Here is a 20,012-nt window from a genome sequence, read left to right as displayed (position 1 = left end):
CCCAATTTGTAGCATTTGCCAATTTGGTATATGCTGCTGGTATAAATTCTCCTCTACATGGTCAATTTCAAGCCTCCCAAAATGACATCTCACTGAATGCAGAGTAGGGAAGAGATGTACAGTAGCACACCATCATGTAGTATCTCCACCATTCAGACACAATTGATGTAAATAACCTTGAGAACATGGATAATAGCAAAATAATAATAAAATAAGTTAATTTTTAAAAATGGTTATGTTTAATAATTGGTTCACAAAATTCCTGAAATTTTAACCTTCAGCTCTTGCAACCTGGTATGAGCCATCTTCCACACTCCATGGCCTCAGTCCTGGTCCTGGGGAGCTCCAATCTAGAGGGATCAATGAACAATTTCATAGGGTGCAGCCATATTGTTAAAAAAAATTAGGAAGTAGAATTTTCTAGAGAGGAGAAGGCAGAGATCAGAAATAAAACTCACTGAAAGGCCTTTTGAAAGGCTGGGTGAAATAAGGGAGGAAACACTGGAGAGTGATCTTTGAGACAGTGGAAACTGAGGCAGAAGCGTGATGTGCAGGGAGTCTGTGTGTGAGCAAGTCATGGCCGCGTGACATCAGTTTTTCAGTCCAGCACTTAAGAAGAGATACTTACGTGAGAGGGCACTGCACTTAGAATGAGGACATTGGAGTTTGAGTCTCAACACTAACACCTACCAGCTGTAGGACAACCTCGAACAGGTCATTTACCATTCTGAGCTTCATTTCTGTTATCTGCAAAAATCAGAAAACTAGAGTAGATCTCTGGTTCTTAACAAGAGGAAGGCAGCCGAGTCTTTAGAAAGCTTTGTTAAAATATTTACCATACAAAATTGACATTTCTTCTCTTTTGACCTACAAAAATGGCAATTTCATATTGTTCAAACTATTATGTATGCCTGGACTACATCCCCAAAGGTTCTGGTTCAATAGAGCTAGAGTACTTTTTTTTTTTTTTTTTGGTGAGGAAAATCGGCCCTGAGCTAACATCTGCCAATCCTCCTCTTTTTGCTGAAGAAGACTGGCCCTGGGCTAACATCCATGCCCTTCTTCCTCCATTTTTTATATGGGACGCTGTCACAGCATGGCTTGACAAGCAGTGCGTTGGTGTGCGCCCAGGATTGGGACCGGCGAACCTGGGGCCACCGCAGCGGAGTGCGCACACTTAACCGCTCGCGCCACCGGGCCAGCCCCTAGAGTGCATTTTTTAAAAGCTCCATGAGTGATTCTGATGCACCGTCTGTTTGAGAACTACTGAACCTGATAATCTCTCAACTCCCTTCCAGCTCCAAAGACCTGTTTGTATTATTCTACTATTTGCAATAGCTGCATGTTGGTATGCTGCCACTAGGTGGTGGTAGTGTGCCACAGTCACGCTCAGTATATACTACCCTGAAATTCATCATGGTGGCTCTCTGCTCAAGCCCACCATGTTTATAATAGCACATCCCTACGTATTTTAACATCTATAAAAAGTGAACTTTTACGAAAGCCAAAGAAGGAATTCATTAGCTCACCTTCTAGAAATAAAACTCCAAAATTATATACTTAATATCTTTCCCAGCTAACTTACAGCTTCAGCGCTTTCTGTCTTCTGTATACATACCTCCTCAATTCTTCCCCAAACTCCATGCACTGGCCTGTGCTGCCTGTGCTCTCTGTGTGGCCTCAAACTTCCCAACCCCTAGAACTCATGTCTCAGCTCACTCATTTCTCACCTGGGACCCTCTCCAGGATTGCTCCCCAGTCAGTCAAGACCCTGCTTCTATACTTGTGAGAATACTTCTACCTTTAGATAGGAAGATACCTACGATACTTTCTACCTTTCTTCCTCTTCCTTCTCCCTCTTCTAATCCTTCTTCCTCTTTTGTGTTCATTAATTTTACATATTCTATCAGTTTGACTTCCCATATCCTTAAACCTCTGAGAAACACCAAGGAATACTGAAAAGAAGAGTTTTAAAATAAAGGAAGACCAAGCCTTCCTTCCGTCTGAAATGCAAAGTTCAGTGTTTATCTGAGTCACAGAGGCTAACCCTCTGTCTCCCTTCACAGCTCTCACCTTATAACCCCACTTGACCCCTCCCCTCTGGTATTTGATAGCTGTTCTTGGGGGCATGACTCTGTTGACTTAGTCCAAAGAAAGATCACTTCTCTGGTTCTCGGCTCTGCCACTCCCGGAACTTTTAGCAGACACTAGCTCCACTGACTCAGTGAGGAATAAACAGTGCTGTGAAGAGGAAGGTGTGTCTGCCTGCTTGCTTTCCTCAAACCTTCAAAGCTGAGACATCTAAAGAAGTGTAGTCTTTTTCCAAGTAGATAGCTTGGAGCCAGACATTGGTTCCAGCCTCAGTGCCATTGCTCAAAGCGCATGGAATGCCTCATGGATTTGCCTTGCAACTTATGGCATAATAATTACTCAAACATCTTTAATGATAGCGACTCTGTGCCCTTGAAGTAAGTTTGTTGTTGTTGCTATTGCTCTGTCTGTTTTCTAAATGAGCCAAAGTAATTTAGAAATCAGTAAGGTGAATAAAAGGAGACGTAATCAGACATAATTACTGGTCAGAAATGAGGGAAGATCATGAAATCATGAGACTGGCTTTACCCTGTGACTCTAACCCACATCAGGAGGCAGCTGCGGAAGAGGAATCTGAGAGATGCCGGGGCAGTGGCAGCATGGTCAGCTGAAGGGGCCTCACTGGAAGGAAAACATGGATTTCAGAGGAGATGGGCCTTGCTCCTCTATTATGCATACCTGTTTCTATACACTGCCCAATTTAGTGGTTGCCCTTTATGAGAATAACTAAGTGGGAATCCTTTTGACACACAGGGAAGCAGAAAAACAAAAAGGATAAAAGTGTGAATTCTGGAATTAAACCACAAGAATTTGGGCCGGCCCCCTGGCTTAGCGGTTAAGTGCGTGCGCTCTGCTGCTGGCGGCCCGGGTTCGGATCCCGGGCGTGCACCGACGCACCGCTTCTCCGGCCATGCTGAGGCCGCATCCCACATACAGCAACTAGAAGGATGTGCAGCTATGACATACAACTATCTACTGGGGCTTTGGAGGGAAAAAATAAATAAATAAAATCTTAAAAAAAAAAAAAAAAAACACAAGAATTCATATCCTGCCTTTCCCCCATGCTAGAGGTGGGGTTCCGAGCAAGTCACCAGGCCTCTATAAGCCTCAGTTTCTTTGACCTTAAAACCAGGGATGGTACCTGCCTCATGTTGCCCTTGGCAAAATGAAATGATGTCAGTCACAGAAAGTACAGGGTGCCTAGCACATAATAAGCACTGTTTTAATGATACCTGTGATTTGTTTTAATCAGTTAGGTAGGATACAGAGACATGAAAATGACTGCCATGAAGGAAGAAGTTTGTTACACTCACAGTCCCTGGAAACAGGAGGCACAGCCTGCCGCGCAAGGGCACATGGTGGGAAGCACCAGGGCAGTCGGTAGGCAGAGGGAGCGAGGGGAAAAGATGGGCAAGACCCTTTATTGTGATTTCTCCCAGGAAGACGAGGCAGAGTAAGCAGCTTTAGGATTGGCTAGTTTAAGTAATTCAGCGAGCCCTGGCGTCTAGGGGCTGTCCCTAGTTGTCTGGTACCTAGTCCTGGAGTGATGCGGGGGGGGGGGGGGGGAGTATTGGCCCAGACTGTGCCAGCCTTATAGAGGAGGTGGTTGGGTATATGGGCTCTGCATTGGTTGGTTTGCGTATGAAAGGTGTGTTCCCAAGCAGGTTGTTTGCTATCTCTAGGAATTAACTAGCAGTCCCTCCTGGGTCAGCAAGGCCGCAAGATGTCAAAGCATCAAAAATACAGACTGAAAATATATGATTAATACAAGCATTCATTAAGATTTCTCTCTCTATCATCATCGTTATCATCTTCCTGATGCCCTCTCAGAGTTTCCTTGTAGCAGAGCAAACTGGTGGTTCCAAATGGCTTCTGTACTAACATTCTGGAATTTTATTAGTGGTGGTTTGATGTTAACTTGAGTTTAATATGTGGAAACTAAAAAGTAGCATCGTTTTTGTTAATGATCCAAGCATTATTTAAGAACTGTGCCTAGTTCTGGATTTCAGATTTTTGAAAGAAGTGGAGAAATTGGAAAGGATCCTGAAAAGAAATACTACAGATGGAAAAGAACCCAGAAAGAAAGGTGATAGATGCTGTGACCTGGTCTACAGAGGAGATATTGGGAGATAGTCTGGCAGCCCTCAAGTACTGGTTCCATTTAAAGAAAAAAAAGAGATCGCTCAGACATTCTCCATATTCATGATCATAGAACAAAATGGAACAGGCTTATTGTGAAGCAAACAAAATTCAGCCTCAACTAAAGGAAAAGCAAATAATTCCTGATTCTAGGCACCCGCAGTGGTAGCAAACACAGAGGGTCTGAATGGTGGTAGAGTCTTAAGAGAGAAATAACACCTTTCAGCTTTGACAGAAATGACGTGTCTCAGACTAAATTGAATACCTACACAGGTGACCTCTTCGTATCTCTTTCTAAGGATTATCTGCCTTTGTTACCATTTATATTTCTTGAATTCTCTCCAGCCCCCAAAAAAGCTTCACTTCTTCTCACTTCCTTTTCACAGAGGAAAGAAACACACAAAACACAAAAAAACCCCACAGCTTTAGATATTTTGAGAAAAGAGAGATTGCTTCACAGAAGAGGCCAGACTTGATATAGGGGAGATTTAAGGTACAATAGAGGGACAGTCTGAGACCCTGGGCCCCCAGCCTTGCCCATCTTTAGGTTAGGGAGCAGCTTGGCAGAGAGCCAGAGAGGGTCAGAAGTCAGTGCCCGCCCCCCCATCCCAGGTTCGCTTCCAAAAGGAAGGAACTGGGAACTGAGGTCTTAGCCGTCATATCCATGACTTTTCCACAAAGTCCCCTAGCCACCACAAAGGAAAGCAGAGGTACTAGATTGTTCTTCCCGAGTAACTTATTCACCTGTCCACCTGCATATTATAGAAAAATCAGAAAGCACAGATAAATAGAAAATTAAAATCACTCATGGCTCCACCAGACAGTGCCAACAATGCTTTTCATTTAGGGGGCATAATTTTCCAAAGTTTCTTCTATGTTAAATATATGGATCTTTTTTCAAAAATTGGATTATATTATATTTAGTTCTTTAGCTTTTTTTTATTCAACAGTGTATTTTTTATCACCTTTTTATGTCAATAATTGTGTTTCTGAAATACCATTTTTAGTGGTCACTGAATATATGGCTATCCAATTTGACTCTTCCAATTCACTAATGTTAGACATTTAGCATCCTCCTAAAGTTTTTTAATATTACAGATAGTGCTGTGATGAACATCCTTGTAGGTAAATCTTTGTACCATTCTCAATATTCCTTTAAATATATTCCCTAAAAGGTGATTACTGATTCAATGGGTAGGCATGTTTTTAAGGATTTTGGTACAACTGCCAAGTTGGCCTCCAGAAAAATCTTCTGGTGAAAAAGTACCCTTATCAAGTTTGCACACCACTCTGTCAGTTCTTCAGGATTTTACCTCTCCCATCTCCACTAGTGTCTTCTTTTTTGGGGTCATCTATGTTTGCCATTAAAAATTTGAAGATAATCACACTCTTTTGTATCCTTCATGGCTCTGCTTCGTAGAATGACCCTGGTTACCTTCTTTTTCTTCAGAGTACATCCCTAGCTTGCAAAACAACTGAGAGAGAAGTCAACAGTAAAAAGATAACCAAAAACCCCCCATACATTTGGAAATTAAGAAATGTGCATCTAAATAACATATTGAAATATGTTTTAAAAAAAGGTATTGAAAATTGGAGCATGTTTTCAAATGAATGATAATGAAAATACTACATAGCAAAACTTGTGGGTTACTATTAAAACATAACCAAAAGGAAAACTTGCAGCTTTAAGAAAAGAATAAACACTGAAAATTAATAAGCTAGTAAGAGTCCAACTCAAGAAATTAGCCAAAATGAATGAATAAATGAATGAATGAGTGAGTGAAATCCTTGAGGTCAGTGGCTCCTTAAGCATCTTTTACATGCTCTCATTTCCAAAACAGTGCTTAACAAATAAGAGCAACTTGATGAACATCAGATTGGATTTGTTTAAATCTTAAAGGCTATGATTCTGAACACGTGGTATTTCCAAATTTTCAAAAGTTAAGGAGTATCCCCAATCTGATTGATCTGACAAGATAACCCATCCAAGTGTCATTTAACTTCTTAGGGCAGTTGATTCTGACTGGGGGAATGCAAGACGCCTACAGGGTGGTGGATTGAAGTGGGCTACTGGAGGTTACCACGTGTACCAGGATTGCAGCAACCCTGGGGTATGTTGAGGCTGCATTTTCTTTATCTCTGGACATCCCAGAGAAGTGTTTGTTTTTATTCTACTAAAAATATTTTGGAGATAAAGGTTAAAGATAAGTGCCTTTGTACCATTCCATCAAGCACATAGCTTTGATCTTAGAAGCCAAGAACAGGGCCTGATCCTGTGCCTTTTACGAAAGCAACCATCTGTTGGAGTTAAAGAAAAATTTTGCATGTGTAAGGGACAGAGGATTACCCTCTGGGGATCAATTTTAGTCAAGGAAAAAGAAGTGACTTTAATTTCATTAATGGTCTCCTGGATGATTCTGCTACAAGTTTAATTCTCCATTAAATATTAATGCCGCTCAGTGCTTAGTATATTGCCTTCGGTATCATACTGCTCAAACGGACACTAACCTGTTTTATATTTTATAACTGAATCACAGGGCTTTTTCAGGAGAAGTCAGCAAAGCAATGCCACCTACTCCTGTCCTCGTCAGAAGAACTGTTTGATTGATCGAACCAGTAGAAACCGCTGCCAACACTGTCGATTACAGAAATGCCTTGCCGTGGGGATGTCTCGAGATGGTGAGCTCTCACAGCTTGAGTTCTACAGTAGCCTGGGGTTGTGAAATGCCTTCTGAAACCTGGACCCAGACATGCCAGAATATGTCCCCTCTGTCCCTCACTCCCCCACACTCCACTCCCCCTCCCTGGTGGCTTTGTGGGTTTCACAGCAGTTACTTCCTCCTCTGTAATCCATCGGAGTCAGCTGACCGGGTGATGGGGAACAGCATGGAGGAGAAGTGTCTGTGTGGTCAGAACACCTTCAGATTTTTGATGTTTAAGACAGTACAGGTGGACGAATTGATTGACGGTAAGTGTCTTCCGAGGGCCTTAATAAATATACCCCCTAGAGAAATTTTCCCCAATAGGAAACACACGCCAGAGATAATTGTTACATGCTTTATACTAGCAAGCTTATTGGCAGTTGGGATGAATTAGCTTTTATGCTAACTGGATATTTTGAATCACATGTCCAAGTCAAATATTTGTACATACAGAATGTGTGGAAATAGTGCAACGCATGGCTCAATGACAAATGTTCTTTTCATTAAAAGAAACTATTTTAAGAAATAGAGACCATGTACCATTCAATTGCAAAACATTTCAAGATCTTCCCGGAAAACTATCTTAAGTGCACTGAATAATCAACACCAGACTTCAAGACAGTTTTTCTTATACAAGGAAACTGAGCAGAAAGTACAGTGGGTACATTTTAAGGACTTTTCTGAATATACTGGCTGGCTGACTCTCTTAAGAGATCCCTGTGAAGGAAACATCCCTTCCAGTGGAGTTTCAGCCTGTGGAAAAATAATTCAGAATGCTGGGCCTGCATTCTTAAAGCTTGCTTTCCCCATAGTCAGATGTTCTTGGGGCCTGAGGACCCACCCAGGCACAAGTTGTGATGTCCTTTAGTAATGGTGCACAGGGTAGCCTCTTAGAACGTGTAGGAACAAAAGGGAAGCTTCTGGCATTGGAAGATGCAAGTCACAGAACTTGCATCATATTCTCAGAAATTCCTGGTATGCAGCTCTGCAGATTGTATCTTCCAATTGCTCTAAACCTACAGTTAGCTATATCTCTTATGAACTTGTAAGTTAAGAATCACAAGTTGTGTGCAGATTTTCTCAAAAGCTGATCCTTTCATTTCACTTACAGGATGGTATGATTATTGTTGTTAAGGCAAAAGTTAAAACATTTCACAGTCGCAGCAGAATGAGTTTCACCTATGGGTATTAATCTCCTTGGGTGTGCTAGAGTATTCTTTTCAAAAAAATAAAGCACTTTCAATATGCTTTGTGGAGATTTTGCATATAAGTGTCACTTATTTTGCATATAATTGACAGCAGATATTGTTGGCTTGGAGTGAATCTGGGGGCTTATACAATTATAGACCTGAAATTCAGAGCCCATATGGGTCTGACTGCTGTCTAACCAGCCCCGCCAAAGTTTGTTACCTGAGTTGTGGAAACTGGAAATTGACCAGTGTCCAGCTCGCTTGTTTCCTCTGTGCGAGAGGACAGCACATCCTCCTTGGCAGGAAAAGAATCCACCAGCTGGCCTGGGTGGTGGCCTGGTTCCCAACTTCACTTCTATCTATCCTGCCTCCTGCCCCTCGACTCATAGAATTATGATGATGGTGAGATGGGTGAATTCATCTACCCAATCAGGTATACATTTAACCACAATCAATTAGGAGATCCTAGTGCCTTCAGCAGAGGCTTTATCTGCATATACAGAGTCGGGCTGAGAAATAAATGGGTTAGTGGGAGAGTTCAGACCAGGAAATCATAGGGCATTTTTTTCTCAGTTATCTGGGTGTTTTAGGAGAAATCATTTGGGATTCTGGATAAACTGGAAAGTTATGACAGTCATTGCTCCGCTTTAAATATAGGGACACATTGCAAGGAGAAGCGTTGCAAACACAGATTCGCCCAACAGGGATCGTACACAGTGATTGCCCTTTCCAAAGTTCTGATAACCTTTCTACTTGAGGCTAAATCAGAGGAGTAGAAAGTGTCATTTAAAGATGAGTCCAAAGGTTTCACAGTGGCCACTGTGACCCAGGAGTAGGGGACGGGATTTCTTAGATCGGGTAGACTCAGAGATGTAATCCAGGGAATTGCAAAGGCCTTGTCCAGTCTGTTTAGGTCTCTCGATGAAGCCCCAGATTTGGATGTTTGATTGGGAAGAAACTCATCCGAGTATACAGAATAATAAAAGTTGAGGTTTGACTGCTTGTGCCTCAGTGTACCTCTGTGAGTCTGTGCATCCCTGGGCATTGGTCTGAACACTGGGAAGAGGAAGAGCTGGTCTAGGCCAGCTGCATGGACAGAGAGTGAACAAGCCCATTACGTCACATAGTGGCTCCCACTGAGCGTAGGGTTTTGTAACAGCAGAAAAACATAGTGGTCGTTGCTCTGGGTCTCTTCTACCAGTCCTGGGTCTGTTTCTGAAACTTAGTTCCTCTGGGATGCGTCTTTGCTGTTGGGGGTGTGGAGCAGCCTGTGTGCAGTGGGACGGTTTTCACCTCTGGATCACGTCCTTATTTTGTGGCTATGTGGTTTTTGATTGCGACTGTCTGAGACTTCAAAGGAACCCCTAAAGCACGCTGGAGAGGATAATGAAGAAGAGCATATTGTACATGGTGTGTTTTGGCTTTTTTCTTCCAGCTGTAAAATTTGGCCGAATGTCGAAAAAGCAGAGAGACAGCTTGTATGCAGAAGTGCAGAAACACCGGATGCAGCAGCAGCAGCGAGACCACCAACAGCAGCCTGGAGAGGCCGAGCCGCTGACTCCGACCTACAACATCTCAGCCAATGGGCTAACGGAACTTCACGACGACCTCAGCAACTACATCGACGGGCACACCCCTGAGGGGAGCAAGGCAGACTCTGCCGTCAGCAGCTTCTACCTGGACATACAGCCTTCCCCGGACCAGTCAGGTCTGGATATCAATGGAATCAAACCAGAACCAATATGTGACTACACACCAGCATCAGGCTTCTTTCCTTACTGTTCTTTCACCAATGGAGAGACTTCCCCAACTGTGTCCATGGCAGAATTAGGTAAGGGTGTCCGTGTTTCCATTGGGATGTGCTACTCCTGCCCTTTGCAGTAAACAGGAGATGTTTGACCTTCCTCTAATGAGTTATGTTATTAAAATAATGCAACTAGAAGGCCAATTCACCTTTACCATTTGGACCACTTCATAATTCCATCCTGCTCCTTGCTTTTGACTGTGCACTGCTTCCCATCATACATTGACCTCTCAGCATCAGAGAGGGGACAACATAAACTTAAAGCAGTCTTTAAATTCCATACAAAACTGTAAGCTCAGGGAATGGCCCCCATTAACTTCGTCAGTTATTTACTTTAGTGATATTCCAGGTATTGCTTTATACCTAAAGTCATAGAAATGGCAGCCCACAAACTGAACCTGGTCCACAGACATGTTTTCTTGACCAGTGCAGAGTTTTAAAATTTTTGAATCAGTTGCTAAATGTTTAAACCTGGACAGTTCCACCTAAAAGTTCATATTTTCAGCTTCTTGTGGGAGGGAAAAAAAATGATCTAGTTACACTGGACCAGCATTTGTGAATGGCACCAACCAACTGGAACCAGTTGGCTCTAACACCTTGAGATGGTCCCATCCCACTTTTCCCATTTCTGTCACTGCCCAGCCCCTGTAGGCATCTACATTTTGCCACCCTGATGTATTCTGTAAATGTTAGAGGGAAATTGGCTTATTTATTTGCCAAAATGTTTTGGTGATGGAGATTGGTGACAAAACTGACGTATTTCATAAAAGACTAACCATGCAAAAAAAAAAAAAAAAAAAAAACTTGTCATTTCCTTATTCCTGTGACAGTGTTGCTTCTTGGGAGATGTGACCTAGAAATATTGATAACACGAACAATGGGAAACTTTCCATTGCAAGGAAGTTGTGTTAACATCCTCTCTTATATTTAATCGATTTTTGAGTGCAGCACTATTATTAGAGAAACTTTGATAAGAACCTTTGCAGTTTTAGAATTTGATCTGCTCCTCCCTGTGATTCCTCACACAAGGTTATAATCCTTTGGGATATTTCAATTAGTTGCTGTGGAGATGACTTGGTTAATATGAGGAGAGAATGAAGACTTCACATGGAAAAGAACCGGCAGGTTCTGCCTTGAGCACAGACATCCTCAGTCCACAGAAATAATGGTTGTGTTCTTTAGATGGTTTCTCCACCTCTGTACCTCATAAAACATTTTTTACGTGAAATTTATATTTCCAGTAAAATCTTTCTCCAAATAGAACAAATTGAATGTTCTTTACGGTTTTTGCACAAGCACCTCTTTATGGGTCTAAATTTAAATCCTCAAGAGCGGGGACATTTTAAGCCTGGTCTTTAACCACTGAACAGCATTCAAGGTGCATCGCAGCTCTTTTGATTAACAGAGAAACCTCTGAACTAGAAGCCAAGCTGAGCAGAGGTAGGTTTGATTTTTTTTTTTTTTTTTTTTCTTGAACTAGAACAAAAACCTTCCGTTTTTGTCGTGAAATCTTGGTTGGCTGAGCCTTAAGCAGGACTGTAATGAAAGTAAAATTTTCAGAAATGAATAAGGATTTGATTGAAAGCTGACATGATATCATGAAAAATGACCTGGCTCACTTTAGGTTTGCTTCCACCTTATCATAAATACTAGTGAATCCAGCCTGTGTGCTTGTCAGATGTTCAGTCCTGAAATAAATCCACAGGGCTTAGCCAGAGTGTCGCCCTTGAAGGTGGCACTATGGCTAAATGTGTGCTAATATCTGAGTGGGACCAGAATGGCTAAGCCGAGTCCCCCAGTCTCTCCTTCCCTCACAAATCAGTTTCCTCTTCCACAGTTGTCACCTCCTCGTGTAGTCTGGGAGCCCTGTGCCCTCATACATTCTCCATGTTCTCCTAAAGTAGGGATTTTTCACATGCGTTGTGGCATTTTCCAGGATGAATACAATTAACTCGGCAATAGGATTACTCATACCCAAAACTAAACAAGAATTTATCTGAAAAGGATATAATTGGGCTCTCATTTTCAACCCCATTTACATGTACACAAGAGCTTGAGGAGCTAAGAGTAGCATAAAAGTGGCCAAAGACGTTGCTGCTCCTTCTTCAAAGCTCTCTGAAGTTCCCTGATACTTCCTTCAGAGCTAAAGTCCTGCTATCTCTTTAACTAAGATTCTTGACTTCATTTTAGGCTAAATTTTTTTCATCAGATTTTAAACAAATGAAACCAATGGTACAATTGGGAAATAACTTGTAGATTAACATCCTAAGCCCAATTCTATCTTTCAATAATAGTGTCTAGAATCCATTAATTTTAGTGGAGATATGCCTGCATTCCTGGCTAGGAAATTTTGCCCTTGATGTACAATTAATACCTGAATTATACACTCCAGATCAGCAGACTAGGTTCATTAAAAAAAAAAGCTAACTGCGCTTGTTACTACAATCGATAACTAAACCCTTGTTCAGGAGAGACACCTGATATATTGGGCAAAGCATGAGACAAGAAGTCAGCTTATATGGGTCCTAGCTTTGCTGTAGGTTGTACACCCCAGCATGTGTCATGTAACCTCTGCAAGTGGCAGTCTCCCTACCTATAGAATATGAAGATTAAGAGCACAGACTCCGGAGCCAGATTGTGTGTGTTTGAATCATTGGCCACTTGCCAGCTATGACACCTTGGAAAAGTCACTTAATCTCACTGTGGCTCGGTTTCCTCATCTGTAAAATGGAGATAATACTAGTACATTCCTCTTAGGGTTGTTATGAAGATTAAGAAAATATATATATTCAGAATATTTATATAAGTTATATGGGTCTGGCACATAGTAAATGCTCCGTAAGTGTTAACTATCATCATTATTATTGTTGTTATTGTCTGTAAACTAAGGAGAGTTTGGACCAGATGATGTCTAAAATTCCTTCCCACTATGAAAATCTGTGACTAACTCAGAAGTCAGGATTTTCCGTCTGAAATATCTAGACCTTGGCTTTATTGATGAAGCCATCATGATTGAGGAGGTGAACTGTGTGAGTTATCCACTGAGCTCAGACCAGAAACCAGGTCTCCTAACTCCTAGTTCCAAGGTATTTCACTCTTCAAGACTGTTTCTCTGAGACACTACACTAACTTCTTAACTTCTACGCAGTCTGACCATATTCTCCTTTGCTGAAGTGGAGGTTTAAAAATAGCGAAGTGTCTAAAATCTTACACTTGCCAAATCAACTGTGAATTGGAATCAACGGCAGAAGGTGGAAATGCAGCCACTGCCCTCTACTGGTGTGTTTTGTGCATTGCATCATTCGTTGTCTCACTTCTAGGAGCTGAACTCAAATACAGAGGAGTGGGAACAATTTTTAGGATGAAGTGAAACAACAAGATGCTGACCATATTAACTAGAAAAGAGGCATGATATGGAAGAGAATACTATAAGCCTCTTCTCATTCTTCACCTCATACGATGCCCCAGCTTCCCTGTGAAAACTTCATCATTTTTTTTTTCATATCTGCAAAAACTGATTTACTCTTTACACATTTATCTTGTTTCTGACTCCCTATTATTTTTTTGTCTTTATTCCCCTCTTCTCTTCACAAGTGTCATTGATTCTGAGACGCAATTTACTGGCTTCTCCCTCTTAGTTTCTCTGTCTTTCTTTGAATCTTATTCTTTTGTTTATGTTTTATTTTTTATGATATTTATTTATGTTGTTTCTATGTCTGTGTGTTGTCAAGTAGGCCTGTTAAGGTCTATTGTGTTTTGGTATCTCTAAGGAGATTCTAGTTTCAAGCTTCATTTAGGTGAACTTGCTCTGTTTTCACACTGCTTGTCTTGTTTAGTCTGATTCTGTTTGATGAAAGCAGTAATAGATTTCCAAATAAACAGACGCTCTGACTAGTGTTGCCAAGTTTGCATGCAGCACCATTCTTTTACATGGCTTTCCTACTACATCTTCCAGACCCTGGGAGGGGGATCACTTTTGGGTATGGTTTCATATTCACGAACCTTTTCAACTTCTTTTAAAACACTTCTTAAATGTCCTTCCTTTCCATAACAATTGTTACCAACCTACTTCAGCTCTTAGTCCCTCAAATCTAGATTCCAGCAGCTTTCTATTTGGTCCTCCTGCCTCCAGCCTCTCCACCCTCCAATCCATCAATCACAAAGCTGCTTGTTCTATTTCCCCAGATACAGTGTTTGGCATGTCAGCTCCCTCTTAAGAAGCCTGCTGACTCCTTTTGTTAATCAAGTCCACACTCTCAATCCTAACGTTCAAGATCCTTCAGGATTTGGACTCCTACCTACTCATATTTCTGTTTTGACATTATCACTTTTCACATCTGCCTGTCTCCTATAAATGCCATATTTGTTCCTTCATCTAACATCCCTCGAATGTGGAATTGGCCCACCTCCTCATGCCACTGGCCTCTACCTACCAAATCCTCCCCATCCTTCAGGGTCGAACTCAGATGTTCCTCTTCTGCCAAGAAGCATCCCCTAATTCCCCTCATCTCTCACTTCCCTGACAGCACCTGTTGTCTTTCTTTCTTTCTCTTCTGATATAAATTCAACTTTATGCTTTATTGTCTAATGGTTGAATTGTCCTTTCACTGTGTCCATACGTGTTCATCAGATTATAAGTTGCTAGAGAAACTTCTTTGGCTTCTATTACTTTTAATATCTTCAAACTCCCTACCCTCCCATAAGAACAAATGTTTATGTAGTACATGCTATGTAACACCCTCTGTTCTAAGTGCTCAACTCTTTTAATTCTCTCAGAAGCCCTATGAAATATATACTGTTTCCTTCATTTTACAAATGAAGAAACTAAAGCACCGAGAGCTTAAGTAACTTACCCAAGATCACACAGCCAGTAAGTAGCAGAGCTGAGATTCAAACCCAGGGAGAGGGTTCCAGAGTCCATCTCTTAACCACCTCACTATATATAGTGACATAGGAGGCCCTCAGTAATGCTTGTTCTGCTATCTGCAGGAAAAACAAAAGAAATACATAGTTGTCACAAAAGAATACCATTTCTTAATTTGTCGAGAGTAATCCTTCCTAGGTCAATGTATATGGCCGACGTGTCTTCATAAAGTGCCAAGAAGAGTCTGTCAGTCATTTCCCACACCTATCTAGGTCAATATTTGTTCATTCCCAGACATTGGTGTAAAGGCACAGAAGAAGGTCAAGGTCAGGAGGGTCTTTGAAGTCAGCAAGCCTTATTGCCAAATGTTGGCTTTGCATGTCCTTCATCCTCGTGTTCCAAAATACAGAGTAGTTCCAAATTGCTTACTGAAATACGTGAAGATAATTAAAACCGGTTCAGCATGTTGCTTTATACTTGTTACTTTTTAAATCAAGTATTAAGTAGGGAAAACACTGATTATCCAAAGAAGAGCTTGGCTTCTCATGTTTGTGATCTTCTGTTTTCTCCTTAGAACACCTTGCACAGAATATATCTAAATCACATCTGGAAACTTGCCAGTACTTGAGAGAAGAGCTCCAGCAGATAACGTGGCAGACCTTTCTGCAGGAGGAGATTGAGAACTATCAAAACAAGGTATAGTCTGAAGGGTTCTACCTAAGATTGAGACAACATTAGGAAAGGTGTGCGTGCAGGAGATGTGATCAAGAATACAAACAGACCAAAGAATGAATGTCTTTCATCAGATATCAGATTTCTGTTTAAAAATCTTTCTTCCTGAGCTGATCATGTACTTGGCGTTTTGTCTTCTTACAGAGAAGCCACTGTGTGAAATTTCAGCAATAGCCAACAAATTCTATTGTGCCTATAACTATACATGTATCTCCTATCATGTGTCAACAGGGGGGCTAGATTAAGCAGCTTCCAAAAGCCTAAGTGAATTGGGATTTGTCCCGATATCACAATGGAAGATTTCAAGGGCTGGAAGATAATGTGAAAATAATCTCAGCCTTATGTTTCCAGAGGTTAAGAAGAAGGAGTTTAGAGAGTGTGTACAAAAAAAGGTTTGGAAGCCGTGATCATAACTCCAGTCTGAACCTAGCACTGTGAGGCTGACAAATAGTGCTGCTATTTGCCTTTTTCTATAAAACTCTCTGATCAACAAGCCACCAAAATTGGAGGGCAAGGCTGGAGAAGGGGAAATTTTAATTATCCACTCTGCCTTTGGTAAAAGAAAATGCTGTTATTTTTGTCAATAATCATAGAAATTCAGGCTTAGGAAGGACCATAGAGATTATCTAGGCTAATCTTCCCCTTCATTTTACATTTGAGGAAACTAAAATCCCTTGGCATATGGCTGGAGAGTGAAAACATCAGGACCAGACCATGACTCCTGGCTCCTAGTTCAGTGTTTCTTCCACCCCATTATATTGGTAAAAACAGTCTTAAACTAAGATTGGGGGAACAAGTGAGCCATGCAACAGATCCAGGTCACCCTGTCACTGAGTTGGAGCGTGGGTGTATACAAGGCATTAAATAGAACAGGTTGGGGAATAGCAACACATCACTTTATTTGCCTTGGAGGTAGCAGGTAACACCATCAGCCAGAGTTACAAAGAAGCAAGAAAGCAGTAAGAAGCAGCAAGGCTGTGGAATGAGATTCAGAGTCAGAGATGCTGGGATTTGAACCCCAGCTCCAGTACCTATTAGCTGTGAAACTTCTGTGCGCATTCATATCTATTTATGGAAAACAGAAAAACGTTCTTGTGAAAATGAAATCAGACAAGGATGTCATAAAGCTCCAAGCTCGTAGCAGGTGCACAATAAATGTAATTGATGCCTCTTTTCTTCCCTTCCCCCAGTAAAGTGGTGTTAAGTTCCCCAAGGCAAAATAACTGCTTAAAAGAAGATCCTCCTTTGCCACTTCGTGGTCCAGGGTTAAAGCAGTGGCATGCATTGCTTCCCTGACATCACGTTTCATCTTCATCTACATACATACCCACAACATCTTCCCCCCGTCCCTTTGCCATCAAAATGGTAAGAGAAGAATTGGAAGAGATGAGAAAGGATTTGGAAGCAATTGTTATATCCCAAATAAACTGGCCAACTGTTAATTTTTTAATCCCCTAGGCTTTTTTAATCCATTTCCAAAGAAGGATTTTACAAAATAGGAAGAGTTAAAACAGCGGTGTCAAAGATTTGGGTGACCGTGTATGTTAATGTGTTTCCCTCTTCAACAGCAGCGGGAGGTGATGTGGCAATTGTGTGCCATCAAAATTACAGAAGCTATACAGTATGTGGTGGAGTTTGCCAAACGCATTGATGGATTTATGGAACTGTGTCAAAACGATCAAATTGTGCTTCTCAAAGCAGGTATGTGCTTTCCAAGTGAATTTTGAGATCCCTCCCTAAACTGCTTTCTCCGTCTTATTAAAAAAATGCTTGGTAAGGAAGGTGTCGGGAGCAGTTTTTCTCCAATGATAACAGCTCAGGTTTCTCTTAGCAGAAACTGAGTTCTTTTTAAAGGTTTTTGAGCTATTTGCAGGAGACATTCCCTCCATTTTTCTTCTCCTCTGGGTGAAAAGATTAATTTGAAAGACACCTGCATTCCCCAATTTTAGCATAACCGGTGTTTTGTTTCTACCCTTCAAATCCTCAGGAGGTTACGATAGGTCGTTAGAAAGAAGGTTGTTTGTGGAACTCAGAGAGATATCCCTGCGTTTTTTTGTTTGTTTTAATAAATAAGAATCAAGAGTTTTCCTAGCAACTCTGAGACTCCATATTGCAAGACAGAAGAGTGCCAAAGAAGTATTTGTAAATCAATCTCTCTTCGGTAATACAGGCTTTCACTTCGGCACAAGTCTTTAGTTACGCTAGTGACCTTTGCCCTTTTAAATAGAGAACTGAGGAGACTGAGAGCCCACTGGCTAAACTGCACACGACACCCACTGCGCTGACTCAGAAAGTGGTCTTCACGATAGTGCCTTCAGAATACACTCACCAAGGTGGAATAATCCCATCATTTCTGCCTTTGCTTAGGTTCTCTAGAGGTGGTATTTATCAGAATGTGCCGTGCCTTTGACTCCCAGAACAACACCGTGTACTTTGATGGGAAATATGCTAGCCCCGAAGTCTTCAAATCGTTAGGTAAGGAAATCTCTGGGGGCTTTGTCTTCAAATCAGGGCTACAGGAGAAGATGGGAGTTGGGTGAGAGCTTTTAGTGAACAAAATGGAAAGCGGTTATTTGGATACAAAAATTAGAGGATTTTATACCTAGGTTACTTTATAATTAGTCACTGTAGAGAATTCACACAGCTCAAACGTTTTTTGTCTGTTACATGTAAATGTCTAGAGTTTCATTTTATCTGGTTGGTAATACAAGAAATTTATATTATATATCCTACCAGTTCCCTTCCAGATTTGCAGGGGATATATTATTCAGATAAACTAGAGAATGTGATTTGATACATAAAATCAAGCAAAGAGCTGAAAGTCAGCCCTTCCATACTCCTCAAATAAGAAGCATTAATGAGAATTAAATGCAGATATCGAAGAAATAAAGTATAGCTAAGTGAAACTGTGACATAAACTTTAAAAATAAATTATTTTGGATTTCTAAAATTTAAATAAAGTGGGATATAGTCATTAAGAAGAATGGGACAGTATCCAAGATATGTTGTTAAGTGATTTTAAAAACAGTTAAATGACAGAAGATATGTATACTTTAGTATAGACCATTGCTATCTAAATATATACATAGCATGCAAATCCGAAAGAATAGACACCAAACTTAACTAGTCTTTTGGGGGTGGGTTATTTTTCTGTGGGACTTGCACATTTTATATTTTCAGTTCTGTAATAGTTATAATGATTTTACCACCATAATCTGTCATTTGTTAGGATTTTTAAGGGTTTTTTAGATCAGATAGAGTAGAAAACAAGAAATGAGTGAATGTAACATTTCTGTTAGATTGTTCTGACTCCATTGGTTGGGTGTGGGCTCCGAAGTCAGACAGCCTAGCTTTGAATCTCAGGCTGTTGATTCCTACCTGTGTAAGCTTAGGTACATTACTTTTCTCACCAAGTCTGTTTTCTTACCTCTAAAATGGGAATGATAATAATACCTCCCTCATAGGGCTCTTGTGAAATAGTAGGACACCCAAAGAAGCGTCTTAGATCAGTACCCAACATAGTAATCACACAACAAAAGTTAACTCTCATTATTTTGAATGATGATGATGGTGGTGATGGTGATGTCGGGTAAACAGATTTTTCTTTTAAGATTTAAAACTATTAAATGGTAGAAATGTTATCACTGTCCCCTTTGATCTTCAACTACTAGATCCCTTTTCACATTCTTCTATATTTTTCTCCTGGGATAATAATCAAAATCCTAAACTGTATTTATTTTAATTTTGGCAGGTTGTGAAGACTTTATTAGCTTTGTATTTGAATTTGGAAAGAGTTTATGTTCTATGCACCTGACTGAAGATGAAATTGCATTATTTTCTGCATTTGTACTGATGTCAGCAGGTAAGATAACCAAATAAAAATAAAATGGTTTATTTTTTATTTTTATTTTTTTGTGAGGAAGATCAGCCCTGAGCTAACATCCATGCTAATCCTCCTCTTTTTGCTGAGGAAGACTGGCTCTGAGCTAACATCTATTGCCAATCCTCCTCCTTTTTTCTCCCCCAAAGCCCCGGTAGATAGTTGTATGTCATAGTTGCCCATCCTTCTAGTTGCTGTATGTGGGACACGGCCTCAGCATGGCCGGAGAAGTGGTGCGTCGGTACGCGCCCAGCATCCGAACCCGGGCCGCCAGTAGCGGCGCGTGCACTTAACCGCTAAGCCACGGGGCCGGCCCCTAAAATGGTTTAAAAGTTATCCAGGTAAAGAATTTTTATAAGGTACATAACTTTTAGAATATTCAGGGGGCTACTGAGAGAGGCTGCCACCCTTATTAAATCCAATTTTAACTTTTTGGAAGAACAACCCCCACCCCACACACACATACATATATCCTTTTAAGAAGACCTCATGCTGTTTTCATAAAATCTTAAGAAATGAGAATTGAATAAAGCCCAGTCCACAATTAACTTCCTGATACCAAGAGAAATGCTATGGTTGAGTAGGGTTGCCCTCCTTAACACCAATCTGC

General features: G+C 40.9%; 1 protein-coding gene across 1 annotated transcript in view; it reads left to right on the top strand.

The window, feature by feature from the left end:
* Window positions 1-20,012, top strand: part of RORA (RAR related orphan receptor A) — a 97,746-nt gene that overhangs the window by 65,335 nt on the left and 12,399 nt on the right. The window contains exons 3-8 of the mRNA XM_058541733.1: window positions 6,768-6,909; window positions 9,558-9,953; window positions 15,365-15,486; window positions 17,091-17,223; window positions 17,890-17,997; window positions 19,274-19,384. Of these exons, the coding sequence (XP_058397716.1) occupies window positions 6,768-6,909; window positions 9,558-9,953; window positions 15,365-15,486; window positions 17,091-17,223; window positions 17,890-17,997; window positions 19,274-19,384 (1,012 nt within the window). The remainder of the gene's footprint in view (window positions 1-6,767; window positions 6,910-9,557; window positions 9,954-15,364; window positions 15,487-17,090; window positions 17,224-17,889; window positions 17,998-19,273; window positions 19,385-20,012) is intronic.

This window comes from Diceros bicornis, chromosome 5 (assembly GCF_020826845.1).
Source record: "Diceros bicornis minor isolate mBicDic1 chromosome 5, mDicBic1.mat.cur, whole genome shotgun sequence".
Lineage (NCBI taxonomy): Eukaryota > Metazoa > Chordata > Mammalia > Perissodactyla > Rhinocerotidae > Diceros > Diceros bicornis.
Note: the sequence above shows the minus strand (reverse complement) of the source record. Positions and strands in the feature narration are given on the sequence as shown.